This window comes from Calypte anna, chromosome 1, assembly GCF_003957555.1.
Source record: "Calypte anna isolate BGI_N300 chromosome 1, bCalAnn1_v1.p, whole genome shotgun sequence".
NCBI lineage: Eukaryota > Metazoa > Chordata > Aves > Apodiformes > Trochilidae > Calypte > Calypte anna.
The window spans coordinates 167,110,907-167,127,058 of NC_044244.1; the positions used below are offsets into that span (position 1 = coordinate 167,110,907).

Consider the following 16,152-nt stretch of genomic DNA (forward strand, 5'->3'; position numbering starts at 1 on the left):
CTCCAAAGTCCCTCCCCAGCTTTCCTGTAGCCCCCTTCAGATACTGGAAGGCTACAATAAGGTCTCCTCAGAGCCTCCTCCTCTCCAGACTGAATAACCCCAACACTCTCAGTTTGTCTTCATAACCACCGTAGCTGGTATATTACATAGAAAAGGATGACTGCAAAAAGAAAAGTCTAATAGGTTTGACTTGCTTTTTTCCGCCACGCTTTCTGCTGCTCCTGACTGCAGAGCTTGCAGGCTTTTCATTAAATTGGACTTTTGGACTTTCCTGTGAGCAAGGAGCAGTGAAGTCTTAGGTGGACACAACCTCCAGCTGGGAGAAAGGAGAGGAGCAGCTTGTGGGGTTGGGTGGAGAAGCTGCACAGGGCAGTGAAGATGCCCAGAAAGAATCCTCAGACTCTGCTAAATCTGTCCCTGTTCCACCCTTCCCTGTACTGCCCAAGCAGGAGGAGGGGATGAGGCAATCAATGCTTTAAGGTTGCTCCTTTGCCACCACCAAATATTTGGGGGATGGGGACAGCTTGTGCAGTGTGATGTAAACAGGGAGGCACAGTCCTTGCTCTGAGGCTTCTCTGGGAATCGTGGCATGGGAGCATCCCTGCCCCTACCCAGAAGCATTTCTTTAAAACAACCCCAAACTGATTAATAATTCTCGATTTGGAAACTACAATAGGTGACCTTAGAGATGTCAAATAAAGCCAAGCTGAAATGCAGATGTTGGTATAGAAGGCAGGGAGCATGATTTAGTCATGATGACAGGAAAAAATATCTGGGAAAGCATTCTTCCTATCACTCTCCTGTAAAACACATTTTCCTAACCATGTAATGCTATTTTTGAACTTTCTCCAATCTGCCATCTGCGTGTAATATCATCTTACTCAGAGACCCCAGACAGGGAATCTAACATAAAATACTTATTTACTGATTCGAACTGAAAACACTGTTGCTAAGAGCAGATTTTTATCAAGTCCTGGTATAAAAAGGATTTTTTTTTCCTTTGTAAGATGTATTTAGTTTATAGGTGCTTGATGAGTATTTCCACCTTCAGTAAGAGGTTCCAGGGACTTTAAAATTTTGGCTTGTGTAAGAAGGAACAAACCTGTAGGCATTTAGAAAGGAAAAAAAGCTCACAAAATTAATATTCAGGGAACACAGATGAGCCCAGTCCCTCTTCCACTGTCTGATAAAGTTAACAAGCCTCAATCCATCCTGAACATGCACCTGGGGTAGGGAAGGAGGGGATTTTTCTGCCTCTTACTGGCACAGATACTTAAGCAGAGGAAAGCAGAGTGGTGAAGGTTTGGAGCCAATGGGACCACAGTGGCTCCAATGTGGTGGTGACTTCAGAAGAAGAGATTTTTCTGAGCCCACCTGCCCTGTGTGAGGACAGCTCTGTTCTGTGTGGTCCCCGTGGTGGGTCTGGGCCATGATACATCAGCATCTTACTCCTGTTCTCTGAGCTGAACCTGACTCCTCTGCCAAGCCAGTCCTGGCCTTGGGATGTGGTTTTTATTGTGGGATATTTTATTGCTAAGGCCACGTCAGGCAGATCTGCCCAACCCTGCTCCTTCCTCTGCATGTTGCCACCTTTCTGCTCTGCCTGTGCTCTGCACTGGTGCTCAAGAGAAGCCAATTCAGGAAGCCAAACAGGTTGAAAATGACAAATCCATCCTTTTCCCCCCTCCCTGCTCTCTTCCCTTACAGTTGTGTTGGAACCTGGGGGAATTTTGGTACCAGGTTACACCTGGCTGGTAGGGATCTTCAGCATCAGGCAGCTGGTTTCCAGACCTACCTGGCTTTGCATAGCTCAGTCTGTCCTAAACAAAAATTTACATGGTGGCTGAGGAATCCAGGGACAAAACTGGAGATGCCTTTTGTATTTCCAAGCATCAGTATACGTACTGTGATTGGTTTTTTTTTTTCTTCAGTAAGTGTAGTGTAGAGGAGACACAATTCTTCCACATGCAGCCTACACCAGATGTTCAGACTAATGATGCTGTGAGTAACGCTATGGCATCTGCTTGTTTTTTTTTAAAGATTTTCCTATGCTCATTTATCCTTTGAAAAAAGTTATTCCAATTTTATAATGCTGTCCTCATCTTTGAAAAACCCCACTATCACTTTCATCCAGAAGAATGTCAGCTCTTTTTCAAATCTTCCTACACACTCTTATTTCCCAGAAAATGTAGACTTTGAAACATTTGATTCAGCGAGGAAGCTGCTCACATTGTCACAACAACCTCAAAAGCAACAGCACTTCCCCAAGCAATTTGTTACATGTTTACTTCGGTAACACTGCAGGGCTTTTTAGCCTGTCTGAAGACAGAAAAACACAAATAACCTCTTCATGCTTGTAATATCAGAGAATATTTTAGTTTCCCTCTTTCTGAGGCTTGGTGGAGCAGAGCAGAATGTGCACACTGAGCAATAAGCCACTGAAATCAGAGGGTTTGAAATCACTGGGATATTCCAAAATGCTCAAATGGTTTGGGCATCAACATCTCTCATTCATTAAATACAATGCCCAGAGCACCATGTATTGTAATTTACCCCGTGTGATGTTCAGGGATCATCAGACACCCATGACATGGGATAAAATGTGTTCCACACCTCACGGACCATGCAAGATGCTCCCACGTGCTGAGTGCTGCTCCTGTCCAGCAGATGCAGGGCCTGGGAGGGAGAAATGTTGACCTTCCTTTAATAGAAGGTTGATGGTCAGGCCAGAAGAGCCTGTTCACTGTTCACTCTCCCAAGATGCTGGCAGAAAGAACAGTAAATGACAAAATGCAAGCTGTGGATTTCATTTTTTTTAAAGATGAGGCCAAAATGGAAGTTTGCTCCAGAAGCAAAATTAACCACGAGCTGAACAACAACTTCCATTATACTCACAGTGGACAAAAGCTTTATCTACTTACACAAACCCAGTAGCACTTAAAGCACCAACTAAACCTCTTCCCACCTAGAGGTTCTGTAAAACAAGTATATTTTCCAGTCAGCTTTCCAGATTTGGTACAGTTGGGAATTTGATTTTTATTTCTCAATAAATATTGGTTTTAATTTATTAATAGACACAATAATGTGCAGTAGCCAACACAGCACTTTTTTTTTTTTTTTTAAATCCTCCAAATTATTCTAATACTTGTTTTACAAAACTAATAAAAACATCTTAACTATACAACTGCAGAAAACCTCTGGTATTCTTGTACCTCTTATCTGTACTCTCAGGGTCCTTTTATTTTCGTAATTATGTACACTATATATACATTATATATTATATATGTATTATATATATGTATTATTTATTATATATATGTATTATATCCATAGACTACATTATCAAAAGCTGTTCTCTGTTTGCTCAAATATTATGCCAGTGCATTTGATCAGTGATTAGGACCTGTAGTCTTAATTTTATCAGACCAATGGATAAGTTACAGCATGACACAGGCAATCATGTTTAACACCTAAAGTAAAGGATGGAAATGGAAAAAAAAAAAAGACACTGCTGAAGTCAAACACTATGAGTCCCTTTAAGTCCTTTTGCATCTCATGCTACCCATCACTTTTAAATCCAGTTTTGTGAGGCTGCTCATGATTTTAAATGCTGAGCATCCTTTGGTTTTGACTAAAATCACACACACAGCTGGGCAGTGTGTATATTTTTTGGATGTCAGCTAAATAATAATCCTAATCCTAAATGACTGTGCATTATTAATAACCAGCTAGTGAGTATGAACACGTAATCTGCATTATAAGAGGTAGGTAAAATCACTACTACTGATAGAATCATAGAATCATAGGGGTTGGAAGGGACCTCGAAAGATCATCTAGTCCAACCCCCCCTGCCAGAGCAGGGCCACCTAGAGTACCTCGCATAAATTATTTTATTATTATGATGTAATTAATGCTATTAAAGCATGAGTGATAGGTGAGGACCTGCTCCAACCAGCAGCTCTGTTCATTGACTCAGATCATGACTTTTCAGAAAAACTGATGAGGGTGAAAGTGCCTCAATGAACTGTGAGGTGAAAAATACCATACCAGGCTTTCAGGGGGAATGAGAGTAACACATAATATTTGTGCATGCTACAAAACAAAAGCAGTCACCAGTGCTGCTGTTTCGTTTAACAAAGCCACATTACTCTTAAGCATTTTACTGAGTAAAAATGAATGTGTATTAAGCAGCTCTGCAAGTCCCAGGGACAGGAAAGAAGAGTGTTTGCTGAATGTGTGAGCAGTGAAATAACAGGGAAAAGCACAGCTGCTGCTTTGATTTCCCTGGGGTAGCGATGGGCATTAAAGCAGGTGAGAGATGCTCAGCCTGGGGAAAACTTTACCCTGAATTATCACAATTTAGAGAGACGCTGTCGGGCCGAATCTGCTCTGCAATGAAGCATTCTTAAAAGCAAACCCCAAATCTCCTCCTTCTGCAGAGGGAAAAAAAAATACCAAAAAAACCCCATTTAATTTCTTTCTTTTCCCTTTTTCTCAAAATCTACTGGGAACAGCCTTCAAATTCCCCCAGCTGACAACTCTCCCAGCTGACCTGGCCTTGGACATGGCCATATCCTGTGGGCTCATGAAATGGGAACTGAAACACAACAGAAACATCTCCTGAAACAAAGTATAAAAACAAATGCTACCGAAAGGTACTGTAAGTAGCACATCAGACAGTTTCCAGAAAGAATAATAATTAAAAAAGGTTTTAAGTTGGATTTACATTGGAGAATTTCCCCTTGAATAACACCGTTTTTTAAATGAGAAAAATAACTAAGATAATGGCATTCTACTGCTTATAAATCTGGGCTGAGAAAGTTTACCCAATCAAATAGTCTAGAAAGTGTACAGTACATTTGCTAATAAACATAATTTTAATAAGAAGCTTCTTTTCTGAAGGACTGCTGGCAATAACAGCAGAGGGGCTGAAGCAATTTCCATGTAAAAACACATTTACCAACAGCCTTACTAATATGTCGATTTTTAATTTTTATTTAGTATCTCATCATATGTTTACAGACCCAAAATATTTATATTTTGAAGTGGACTTCTGCTCAGTCTGTGTGTATGTGCGTGTGAATGCAGCTGTCCCAGGAAGGAATAACCTTCTCAACCTCCTCCCAATTCCCTTCTCTCCAAACAGGAATTGCATCTTCAACCTTTGTTTTCACATATATGGTTATCATAACAATACTAACAAGCCTTTGAAAAACGTCTTCCGTCCTCTCTTGCCATAATGAGTTTCAAAGCTGGCCAGGGTTTGAAACACATCCTAGACACGGGACATTTTTGATGCTCTGGTGAAGATTTTGGAGGCAGATTTTTGATTGGAGATCATGATTTTTGATGGAGAATAACCACTAGAGTCTGGACTCCTTAAAGCACTGATGGTGGTATTTAGCAAAATCAAATTAATTTTGCCTCCCCCCATCCCTTCAAATATACTGCTCACAGTGTGGTTTGGGCAGCTAGGGGGATAAGGAGAAATATTAGAAGTACTGCAATTCTTCAGATGTCTGTAAGTACATTGACTTTTAAATTTTTTTTTTTATTCAATTGCCCTCAAATCAATGCCAGCAGAATATCAGCCATAGTGTACACCCTCCACATTCAATTCTTCAGGTATTTCTGTGCATCTACAGCACTATCAGGCATCTATTCTTTAGTAGATAAAGAGGGATTATTGCTTGTGGGACAAGCCAAACACCATCTGATTCAATTATAAACTTAGTGTTTACAACTACCCTGGATATTAAATATACCCTAACACAGATATCTTGCTAAAATAAAACCAGATCTCCTTTTCTTTCTTTTACAAAAAAGAACTTAGGTTCCCATACCTAGATCTCTCCTCCAGTTTCATCTTAAAAAGATTCAAGCAGAACAGATAATGGAGGACGTCTACCAAAGCATAAGAAACTTTTTTGTCTCCTGACTGAAAAGGCACCTCCAGGTACAGAGGTCATCTTGGGGATTCTGGGGAACAGCACAGCAGGACAGCATCATCTGTCATGCAAAAGAGACACGGCACTAGTCCCCTCCTTGGAAACGCTGGCTGTTGGGTCCTTCAGACCATTATGACCCTTTCCCCTTACTTTTCAGAGGCAGAACTGAAAGAATCTATTTTTGTTTTGTTTTCCTTCTAAACAGCCACTTTCTCCAGATCTGACAACTCTGAGCACCGTGCCTGATCAGATAACGAGTGTTTACACGCGATGCTCAGCGTTCCCAAACCGCTCCATTGTTCCCAGCATCCAGCAGTGAAGCCCTGATGCCCATCAGGACGAGCAAGCAACAGCAGAGGAAGGAAAGGTTTCCTGCCTGACAAGAGCAGTCCTGTTTAAATCAGAGATGGAGTTAACCACCCATTCAAACATATGCACACAAAACACTGAGACAGATTGCCTGGCTCTGCCTTGCATAATATTATCAAATCCCAGTGAACCGTGTTTAATAACAACAGGGTGAGATGATACCATCATGCTGGCAACATGGCAGGGGAATGATCACAAACTGTCCTTTATTTATTTGTCCCTCCAGAAAAACATTCTCTCTGTTGCCATCCTGCGATTCCCCCCTGCCCCCCTGCAATTCTCTGAGTGCACTAAGTCAGCTGAGATCTTTTTTTGGGGTGAAATTTTACAGCTTGGCTGTCGTGCAGATTTGGGTCGCTTTGCTGATTAGAGAGCAGTACATAATTTATTAATGTTTATCCTCAGCTTTAGAGTTCTTATCTCCAGGAGGAGTGGGTTTCTTCTTCTGAATTCCCTCTCCGTGACATCAGTGATGCTCAGGCACTTGACAACATGGTAGATGTGAAGATCTGCTGCAAAATCTGGGGGATCTCTTTGGTATCCATGGCAATAAAAGAGCGACCTGCTGGTAGTGTCCTCTGCAGCCTAAGGAGCAGAATGAAGGACAAGACACAATTACCATTTCAAATAACCTCCCCTTCCACAAGCCAGGATGTTTTTGATCTTTTTCCTTTTGAATACCTTCCCAGTCCATGCCGTTCACATCGCTGTCACCGTGCAATTAAAGGCTTGGGAAAGCAGCAGAGGGGGGAAACACTGAGAGCAGCTAAGCCACAGAGCTCCTTTCAGTCAGACAATCAAGAGTGTTTCTAGAGATTTCCATTCACGTCCTCTTCCTGACGTGCAAAAACTCCACTTTGATCAAAGTAGCTGTGACCCCACAAGGTAACACCACGACTGGTTTCCTGAGGGCAGCCAGAGATTTACTCTGGAAGTGAAGATATTTACTTGCTCTAAATAGATCACCATGAGCCCACAGCTTTCAGTTCAGCATCTCCAGTGCTTCTAAATGTGCTCATTGTATTTCCTCTTTGAAATCACAGCAGATTAGATGGAAAGATATTTTTCTGTCAATATTAGCCTGACATAGTTTTATTCACAGCTTAACCTCCCTTACCAAAGCTACACAAGATGCACATTTCAACTCCCATCTCCCTCACATCCAGTCAGCAGGCTTGGAATTTGTTTTTTTCACTTCTTTTCAAAGGAATTTATGCTCTGTACCATTTCTCCAATGCTAAGTTAAGTCTCACTTTTAAAGCAAGCTTTAAAAAAGCTGCAACACAGAATTCCCTTCTCCTTCCCCCACAGCAGTTACAGGAAGGCTTTGTCTAATTCTGCACTTCCACGTACACAGAATGCATTTCAGTGACAGCATTGTGTGTATTTTCCATACCCAGTGAACTAGGCAATTATAAGATCTCCTCTTACACAGCAAGATATGGTCAATGATTATTTTTTTTTTAAATTTTCATTCCTAGCAAAAGCAAAAAGACCTTCTGTAACTATAATCTTCCAGAATAAATTCTCTTTTCACTCATAATGCAGCTCTGATGTACAGACCTGCAAGCATGACTAAAGCTGGATGTGCAGCTGTACCTTTCAAACCTTTTCTGATTAAAACTACTTAAGAGCCAGTTCCCTCGGGTCCTTCACACCCTCTGCTCTAGTTCAAGACTTGGAACAGAAGCAGAAAAGGCACTGTTGATATTTGTGGCTACAGCAGATTTTTCCTGCATGTTCTGATCCTCAGTGGATGTGGAACTGAGGACGCCTGGGACAGAATTTCCTACTTTTCTCCTGTGCCCAAACAATTTAAAGTGAAATACACAGTAGCACTAAAAATAGGCATAAAATTTTGGAAGTTTTGAAGACCATTAACCTTCAGCTTCTCCTGGTTAAATCTCTTCTCTTAGGCCCCCACACATGCAAACAGCACCCTGGGCAGTGGCAAGGGCACCAAGTCTCTGTCATGAATATGTAGTGATATCACATATGGGGATAGTGCACATCCTTTGGTGGAAGGGTGGCTTCAAGTATAGGATGCAGGAAATACTCTGAATAAGCTGGGTGTTTAGGATGTCTGTAAGGACTCATTAACCAGGGTTCTCTCTGACACAAGTCAGAAGCTACTGCTTCTTGCTAGGAGATGAAAAAAAGATGGATGAGAAGCTCAACATCAGTTGGCAAAGTGCTCTTGCAGTTCAGAATGCCACCCATACCCTGGGCTACATCAAAAAAAGGGTGTCCAGCAGGTCCAGGGAGGTGATTCTCCCTCTCTACTCTGCCCTCAAGAGACCCCACCTGGAGTACTGTGTTCAACTCTGCAGCCCCCAGCATAAGAAGGACATGGAGCTGTTGGACTGAGTCCAGAGAAAGGCCATGAAAATGGTGAGAGGGATGGAGCACCTCTCCTATGAAAACAGATTGAGAGTTGGATTTGCTTACCCAGGAAAAGTCTGTAGTGAGAGGACAAGGGGCATCAGTTTCAGAATGAAAGATAGCAGGTTTAGACTGGACATAAGGAAGAAATTTTTTATGATGAGGGTAGTGAGACGCTGGCACAGGTTGCCCCGGGAAGCTGTAGATGCCCCCTCCCTCGAAGTGTTTGAGGCCAGGTTGGATGGGGCCTTGAGCAACCTGGTCTGGTGGGAGGTGTCCCTTGCCCATGGCAGGGGAGCTGGATTACATGACCTTTGAAGGTCCTTTCTAATCCAAGCCATTCTGATTCCAAGCTTTTATGATATTATGATTAAAAAACACAGTGCAGAACATCAGCATGGACAACCATGCCCAGCTTCACCGCAATGAGAGCCCAGTCTAGATTTACGAGGAATGGAAAGAAATAAAGTTATATTAGGCATAAAACTAATACACTTACCTATCTGCCTGGTCTCCTAAGGATCCTATAAATATGGCAAAAGCGTTGACTTGAGTATTGGTGGTCAAGACCTGGGCAAAACTTGATGGGTGGATACCGTACCGCTCGAGATTTGCGTCACTCAGGACGATAACGAAATACTCGTCAGCCTCTTCCTTGGCGATGTCACGGATGGCGTGCTCTGTCCCTTCCAAGGTATTGTCACCACTCATGCAGAACTGAGCATGGGCATGCATGACCTGTGTGCAAAGCATAACCAAGTGGAAATACGTAAGATGGCTTTTTGAATAAACATCCATCTCAGCTGGCACAGGGAGGAAAAAAATGCTCAGTTGTACTGATTCAGGGGATGCTTCAGAAATGTGGACAGTGCTCCAGACAGTACAGAAGATGCAGAATTGTGTACATAATACATCATATTTTAAGATAATCATCATTTCTTAAGAACACAGGAGGTCAAAGGAACAAAATCCACACATGCACAGAATTAGACTGGACCTCAGGGAAGGTAAAATACTTTGATTACCTATATTTTCAGTAGCTACATTCCTATCTATTTAAGTTAAAAAACAAGAAATGACTTAGTTACTTAGTTTCGTAATACTGTGACCAGCTCCTGGCTGTTTATAAGTTGCAGCAGACATCCAGATTCTAATAGTGCTGCATTTGTTATTAAATATTTGACTCGTGGCATTGGCAGCACGGTTTAAGAATACTGAAATGGTTTGGTTGAGTTGTTATGAAATAAACACACTGTCTACATCGATGAAGTTGTTTCTTATGCAGAAGATGAGGAATTCTAGACAGGAGAAAATCCAGTCCTTCTAACTGCAGATCTTTCTGAAGGAAGCTCAGATGCACAGTTCTCACCTATTAAGCTGCCAAACAGGTACATTCTGGAATACACTCAATTTTTCTGCATCCTACTGCAGTGAAGCACTGATGGGTACCCACACTTTGCAATTGTGATTCAACACATTCTGAGTCCGGCATTGATACACTTTACCACTGCTACTGTGACACATCACTTTTTGAAGGAAGCAGGCTAAATCACCAGCCTGGTATCCCTCTATGGTTTTAATTAGTCACTTATGTGCTGATAATACCACCACGTTTTTTTAAGCAGAGCTATCATTATCGCTGCATAATGTTTGGAACTTTCTATATCTTTTGACAGGCAGTCAGACAGACTAATTTATGACACAGCAGTCCAGAAAGAGGCATATTGAGCTTCTACTATTTGGCCAGAATGTGTTTTCTGCTAATTCTCTGAAAGGTCCTGTTTCAGCTTTATGCAAATACACAGATTTCACTTTCTTGTCTTTCTTTTATTTCACTTCACTTACCTGTGATGTACCTGCAATTTTATCTTTGCAGTCATAACGTCCTTAATTAATTACTTATGAGTAGGATTTACCTTAAGAATCTCTAATCTTTGCTTATTGTTCTTGGGAACTTTGTCACTTCCAACCAAGGCGATGTTGAAGCCATCTCCTGAATGTCCAACAATATCGTACTGCAAGAAAGAAACCTGGTCAGTCATCTGGTAGCCACAAATGGCCTTTGGGCATAGATTAAAGGCAATTTGCTTTCAACAAGAAAACCCAAGTCCTGTTCCCTGCTTCTGTTTATGAGCTACTTAAGGGAACAACTTGCAATTTCTCACCAACATGCAAACACGGGAAAGAAACGCTAAATAATGAAATTAGAGAACAGTTATTTATTTCCACGGTCTGTTTTTCACCTCAACCCACCAGTTGCAGAGCTGTGATGCATAAGATCAAGACCTTGCCCTCTCATATTGTCTACATATTTTTTTTTAAAGTAGCAACTTTTGTCTTCTGGAGTTTGACAAACAAGAAGTGCATTGTTTGAGAGAAGCTCCCATGTTTGATGGATCACTTTGGTGACCTCATTCTGCTCTGAAAAAAAAAGTTTTACAAGCCTTCTTTTTGGAAAATCAGCACTCCTTATTTTTGTACACAACAGATCAAAGTAATTGCTGGAAGTATGTAGAGAAGTTCAGCTCCTTAAGTCTCTGTACATTTTTAAAGGAGAAGATGAGTGCATCATTCTCCTGTAACAGACGCTGCTAAAGCATGACATCTAGAGCTGTAATAGTTCAAATATCTTGTTGAACAAATGATGTAACACTGGGAAGGCCTTTGTCTTATGTGAGAGTTTTATTGTTGTCACATGAAAACCAAGACAAGCTGAGTTATGGCAAGGTCCTGCCCTGCCCTTTGTGCGGTGGATGTGGCAGTCACCCTTGGGGGAATTCATGAGCAGGACAAAAGTGGATTTAAGAGCTGTCTGCACCAAGTAATAGAGCAGAGTGCACAGTGCTGAGCCCAGAGAGACCTGAGCTGGCAGTTCCTCAACATGAACATGCCTGTATTTAACCCTGAACAGCTGGCATAGACCTGACTTTACTTGACAGGGAGCCCTTGCAGAATATTTTGCCTCTCAATTATCTTTCATGTAAGTACTGTCAGTAGGACCCTTCTGGATTCACCATCCCTGAAGTCTCACATAATCATTTGGTAAGAGGTGTGTCCCATCCTCATAGACATTTTTATTTTTTTTCCCTGATCTAAGACTACTTTATATAGCATATGTCGAGTTCCAGAGACTGGAAAAATGTTGCTCCCTATAGACAAAGCTCTTTTTAAGTGTTTCCATAGCACGAATTTGCTTATATATAGAGAGAGAGTAAAAGAAAGCTACAGCAGCTGGAAAACATTTTTAAAGGTGACACAGCCCTCTGCAAAACAGCAAATGTACCACATTACTTCACACAGTGTCAAATCATTTAATGACGACCTCACACAGCCCAGACTTCCTTCCCCCTGGAAATCTTTATATAACTTAGTCCTCATGTATTGCTATTTCATTCTGCTCTGTTGGCTTTCCCATTCCTGTTCTCAGATTTCCATTTCTTGTGTTTGCTACCCAGCCTCATGTAAAGCTTCCAGTTGGACACATGCCTTCTCTTCAAAACCTATTTCTTATCACTAATTATCCCTCAGTCTCTCTCTTCCCTGATGAACACTCAGCTGGTGCTCCTGTGTTCCCCAAACCATCACCTTTCCCAGAGAAAAGACATGGCAAATCAAGTTGCACAAATTTTGAGAACGATGCTGAGGTTGCTTTTGACATATTTCTGAATTAACAGAGGAATAAATCCCAAGTGTGAATCACACACAAAGGGAGTGTGCATATGTATTGTTTCAAAAACTAGAGATTATTCAAATCAGAGGAGCTAAATAAAGCAGTGGTTTAACGGACCGGAAAATATACAGCACTAATGTGGTTCTTACATAATGTCAGAAATGCCCACAGATCTTCAGGGTAGGCTCTTAATTACAAAACCCTGCACGTCCTTTGCTGAGCAGTTCTGTATTCAGCATCACTTTTAAATCCACAGCCTAATTACCTGAAACAAAATGCTGTCATTCTCCTCTGTCAAAAGGCAGCTGGTTCCTCCATAACGAGCTCCCTCCTTCCCAGCATTTCATAGCCCTCTCCCACTGGGTGTCCTGGTATCAGCTCTGCCACGCTGAGTTCATGGGAACAGGCCAAACTTTGCCATTTGGGAATATAATTTTGATTCCTGGCACAAATGAACAACAGACCAACCTTTCACTGGGTTTAAACTCAGTGTGACAGTGTCTGCAGGGAACTTGCTGCAGCTCCCAGATGAAGCCCCAGAGGTTGACCCTACAGCAGGTGCCCTCCACATTCTTGCACAAGGAGGGAGCGTGCACCCCAGGTATGGGCAAGGTGAGGCTGAAATGATCTGTGCAAACTATCAGAGGCATGTAAAGGCCTTTACCTGGGAACATCATGTCCTGCCTGCTCCCTCCTTGGCTACCTGGTTATTATTCTCTGTGTGTGCCCCTGCACGCACTCAAGTATGTGTATTTATGTTTAACAGATGTTATCTGCTTTGTTTTTTTCTTTGCTGACAATTTATTATGCTATTTGTGACTGAAAAAAATGTGCTGAGGCAGCAGGGAAGAAGTGGCCTTTTGCTTCATGGTGGCTGCTGCAATCTGGGTCTAGCAGAGCCTCCCAAAAAGCAGGGTGAGATCCTGCCATGCTGTGGAAGAGAAGTGCTGCAGTCACCAGCCCTCACCTCCTGGTCTTCATAGTCCTCTGAACCTCCTGGAAGTTAAGATAAGGACCAAGAGTAGCCAAAACCTAATGAGTGTGAGGTTGCTTTTGGGCAGCTTAGCTACCCAAAGAGTGAGGTTGGACTTGTGCCCCAGCAAAGGAGGGGAAGGGAATGTAGCAGCACTGACTTGGATTGACTTAAGTCAACATAGGGCTGCAGCCTGGGAGATCCTCCTTGGAAGAGAGGGATGGCAGGCTCACAGCCAAGCTTCAGAGGGGACAAAAGGAAGAGTTTTGCCCCCAGAGAATGTATGGGTTCCATAGCAATTTGTGAAACTACAGAATCTGGGACAGATGCAAAAGTGGAGCTTACTCTGCAAGGGCAAAGAAGGAGGATTTGAATCTCTCACCCAGGTGTTCTTTCATAAACTATTGCCTCCTGATTTGTGTTCTAGTAGAATGAACTTTTTGTGATTTGAGGTTATCTTGGTGTGCCCATTTTAAAGAAAAGGTGCAGACAGCTCCACAGTCCTGGCCAACCAGTAACCCCAACACATGCAGGCACATGAGTGCTTTGTCAACACCAGTTTCCTTCCTCCACAGTAGTTATAAAGTCAAGGACAGAAAAAAGGTCTCTAAGAAGTAAGGATCTGTTAATTTTTCTCATAAATTCCCCAGGAGAATTTAAAGGGATGGAGTTACAAGTGAGAGAAGAGCTGTGACACGATCTTACCAGGAACTGACTTTTGTTTTGCTTTAGAAAACAGATTGCAAGCATAGACTCCTAGGACAAGTTCAGCAGCAAAATACATGTTTGCTACAGTGCAGGCTTAATTGAATTAATTTATTATTGTGGTAGACAGCAGCCTGTTTTTCAATAGCCTCTGGTACACTGAGACAAGAACTGCTCTGTTCAGAGCTGTGAGCATACACATCTCTCAAAACAGCATAATTTTGTTGGTTTCTTTCCTTGCAGGTTAAAACAACCCCTGTTCCACTGTCACATTTTGCTCTGAATTCATGGTTGCTACTGCTTAAAATGGGTAAAATGGAAGACTTTGTCTTCTGCAGCTGCCATGCCAAAAGGTTTAATTTCTGCAGGCATTGAAACAGCTGAAAGATGCATGCTGAATGTAAAAGGCAGTGTGAATTAGACATGCTTCTGCCAGAGGGTTAGAGCTTTATAAATTCATGTCTTCTTTGGAAAACACTGAACATTATATTTTCCCCGAATTTATTTCAAACCTTTTGTTTATTATTTAAAAGAAACTACTCTGCCAAGCCTGTGCAACATTTCTTTTTTCCCCTGAATTGGCAGTGCTGCCTCCATAGTAAATTCTACAAGTGGGAAATGCTGGGCACATAAAGTCTGCAATACCTCTTTAATACAGTGATCAATAACAATTTGGGCTTTTCCTACCAGTTACATAACATGTTGTTTGTTGAGCCCCCTGCAATATTTTAAAGGCTTCATAAAACTCCTGTTGGATAATTTACTGGAAACGCCTCCTAAATCTGCCATCTTCTGTGCTAATGATGGAAATTAGGAATGATATAAAAACCATATGGGTTGCAGGACAGACATAATATTACTTCAGATAAAAAAAAGAACAAACTGCCCTTCTGTACAGTTTCAAATAATTGGCACCTAAAACAAGATGTACAAAAGATCGTAAGAACACAAACCTTGCAAAACAACTTGCTTCTTCTAACTTAAATGTTTAAGTGATGCATCCACACATTCAAAAGGGTCAAGGGGCATTTGTAGGACCATATTTAACCCCCGTTAGGATAAGACTGAGAATGTGGCTTCTATTACTTCAGTCACTCCCACTCTTTTCTTTAATGAAGCACTTCAGAGGAAGCATGGATGAGATGACACTGGAGGGAGGGCTCTGAAACATGTCTGTTAATTTAAATGGATTTCTCAACTGTGGGATGAAAACTCCAATATCCCCCTTGACAAGGAATGATTCACTGCCTGCCCTGATGGGAAATGTAAGCAGGCAGGGTGCCTTATGCAAGCACTAAAAGCTAACAAATATCTCCTGGCACTTGTTTGACTTTTTAAGAAGGATTATTTTGTTACCTGCTTGGAACAATCACACACCTATCTTCCTTTAGAAGACAGGGATACACTACTCTCTACCTTCATCCTGTGCTGTAAAGGCAAATCTACATCATCAGTGATACCAAGGGGAAAGTGCAGCTGCTCAGATAAAACACCTAAGGAAAAGCCCAAGTGTTTGATTCACAACCTTATTTAGCAGAGAACTAAACCAAGCACCAGCAGAAAAGTGATCTTGAGCAAACGCCAAGAATTGGTTTCCCAAGTTTACACTGTGTAAATCCCCTTTGAATGCTTTGCTCAGCAACTCTGATGTTTCTCCAGTTAAACACATATTGTACAAGAAACCCCTCAACTTTGTAGCATACATTGCTGTAACCCTTGTAGATGGGGCTACAACAGGAACAGATAGCAGTGGGCATATCTGAAGGCAAAAAAAAGTCTACTTTTTTAAAACAAGGAAAGAAGAGAATAAAGAATAGGTAGGGAAAAGTGATAAGCAGCAAATTTTTCCCTGAACACAACAGTTACATATTTCTTTATCTTTCTGCAAATGGTTCCTCATTTAGAAGTGAGAAATTCATGGCTTTCTTTGCAGACATACTCAAATTTCAGCCTTGTCCTGAAAAAAATTAGCAGAAAAAATCTGAAAAAAATCTCGCAAAGTGTTAGTTTTTTACAGAATGGAGTTACTGATATTTTAAAAGAATCTGTTACTCTCCAAAGACCTAATTGCACTCATTAGAAATGCAAGAACTGGCATGAGCTCT

General features: G+C 41.6%; 1 protein-coding gene across 1 annotated transcript in view; it reads right to left on the bottom strand.

Annotated features, from left to right (window-relative positions):
- Positions 1-4,972: 4,972 nt before the first annotated feature.
- Positions 4,973-16,152, bottom strand: part of VWA8 (von Willebrand factor A domain containing 8) — a 177,130-nt gene continuing 165,950 nt past the window's right edge. Inside the window, exons 43-45 of the mRNA XM_030469238.1 lie at positions 10,616-10,714; positions 9,199-9,437; positions 4,973-6,902 (exon numbers count right to left, since the gene is read on the bottom strand). Coding sequence (XP_030325098.1) covers positions 6,794-6,902; positions 9,199-9,437; positions 10,616-10,714 — 447 coding nt within the window. The 3' untranslated portion in view covers positions 4,973-6,793. The remainder of the gene's footprint in view (positions 6,903-9,198; positions 9,438-10,615; positions 10,715-16,152) is intronic.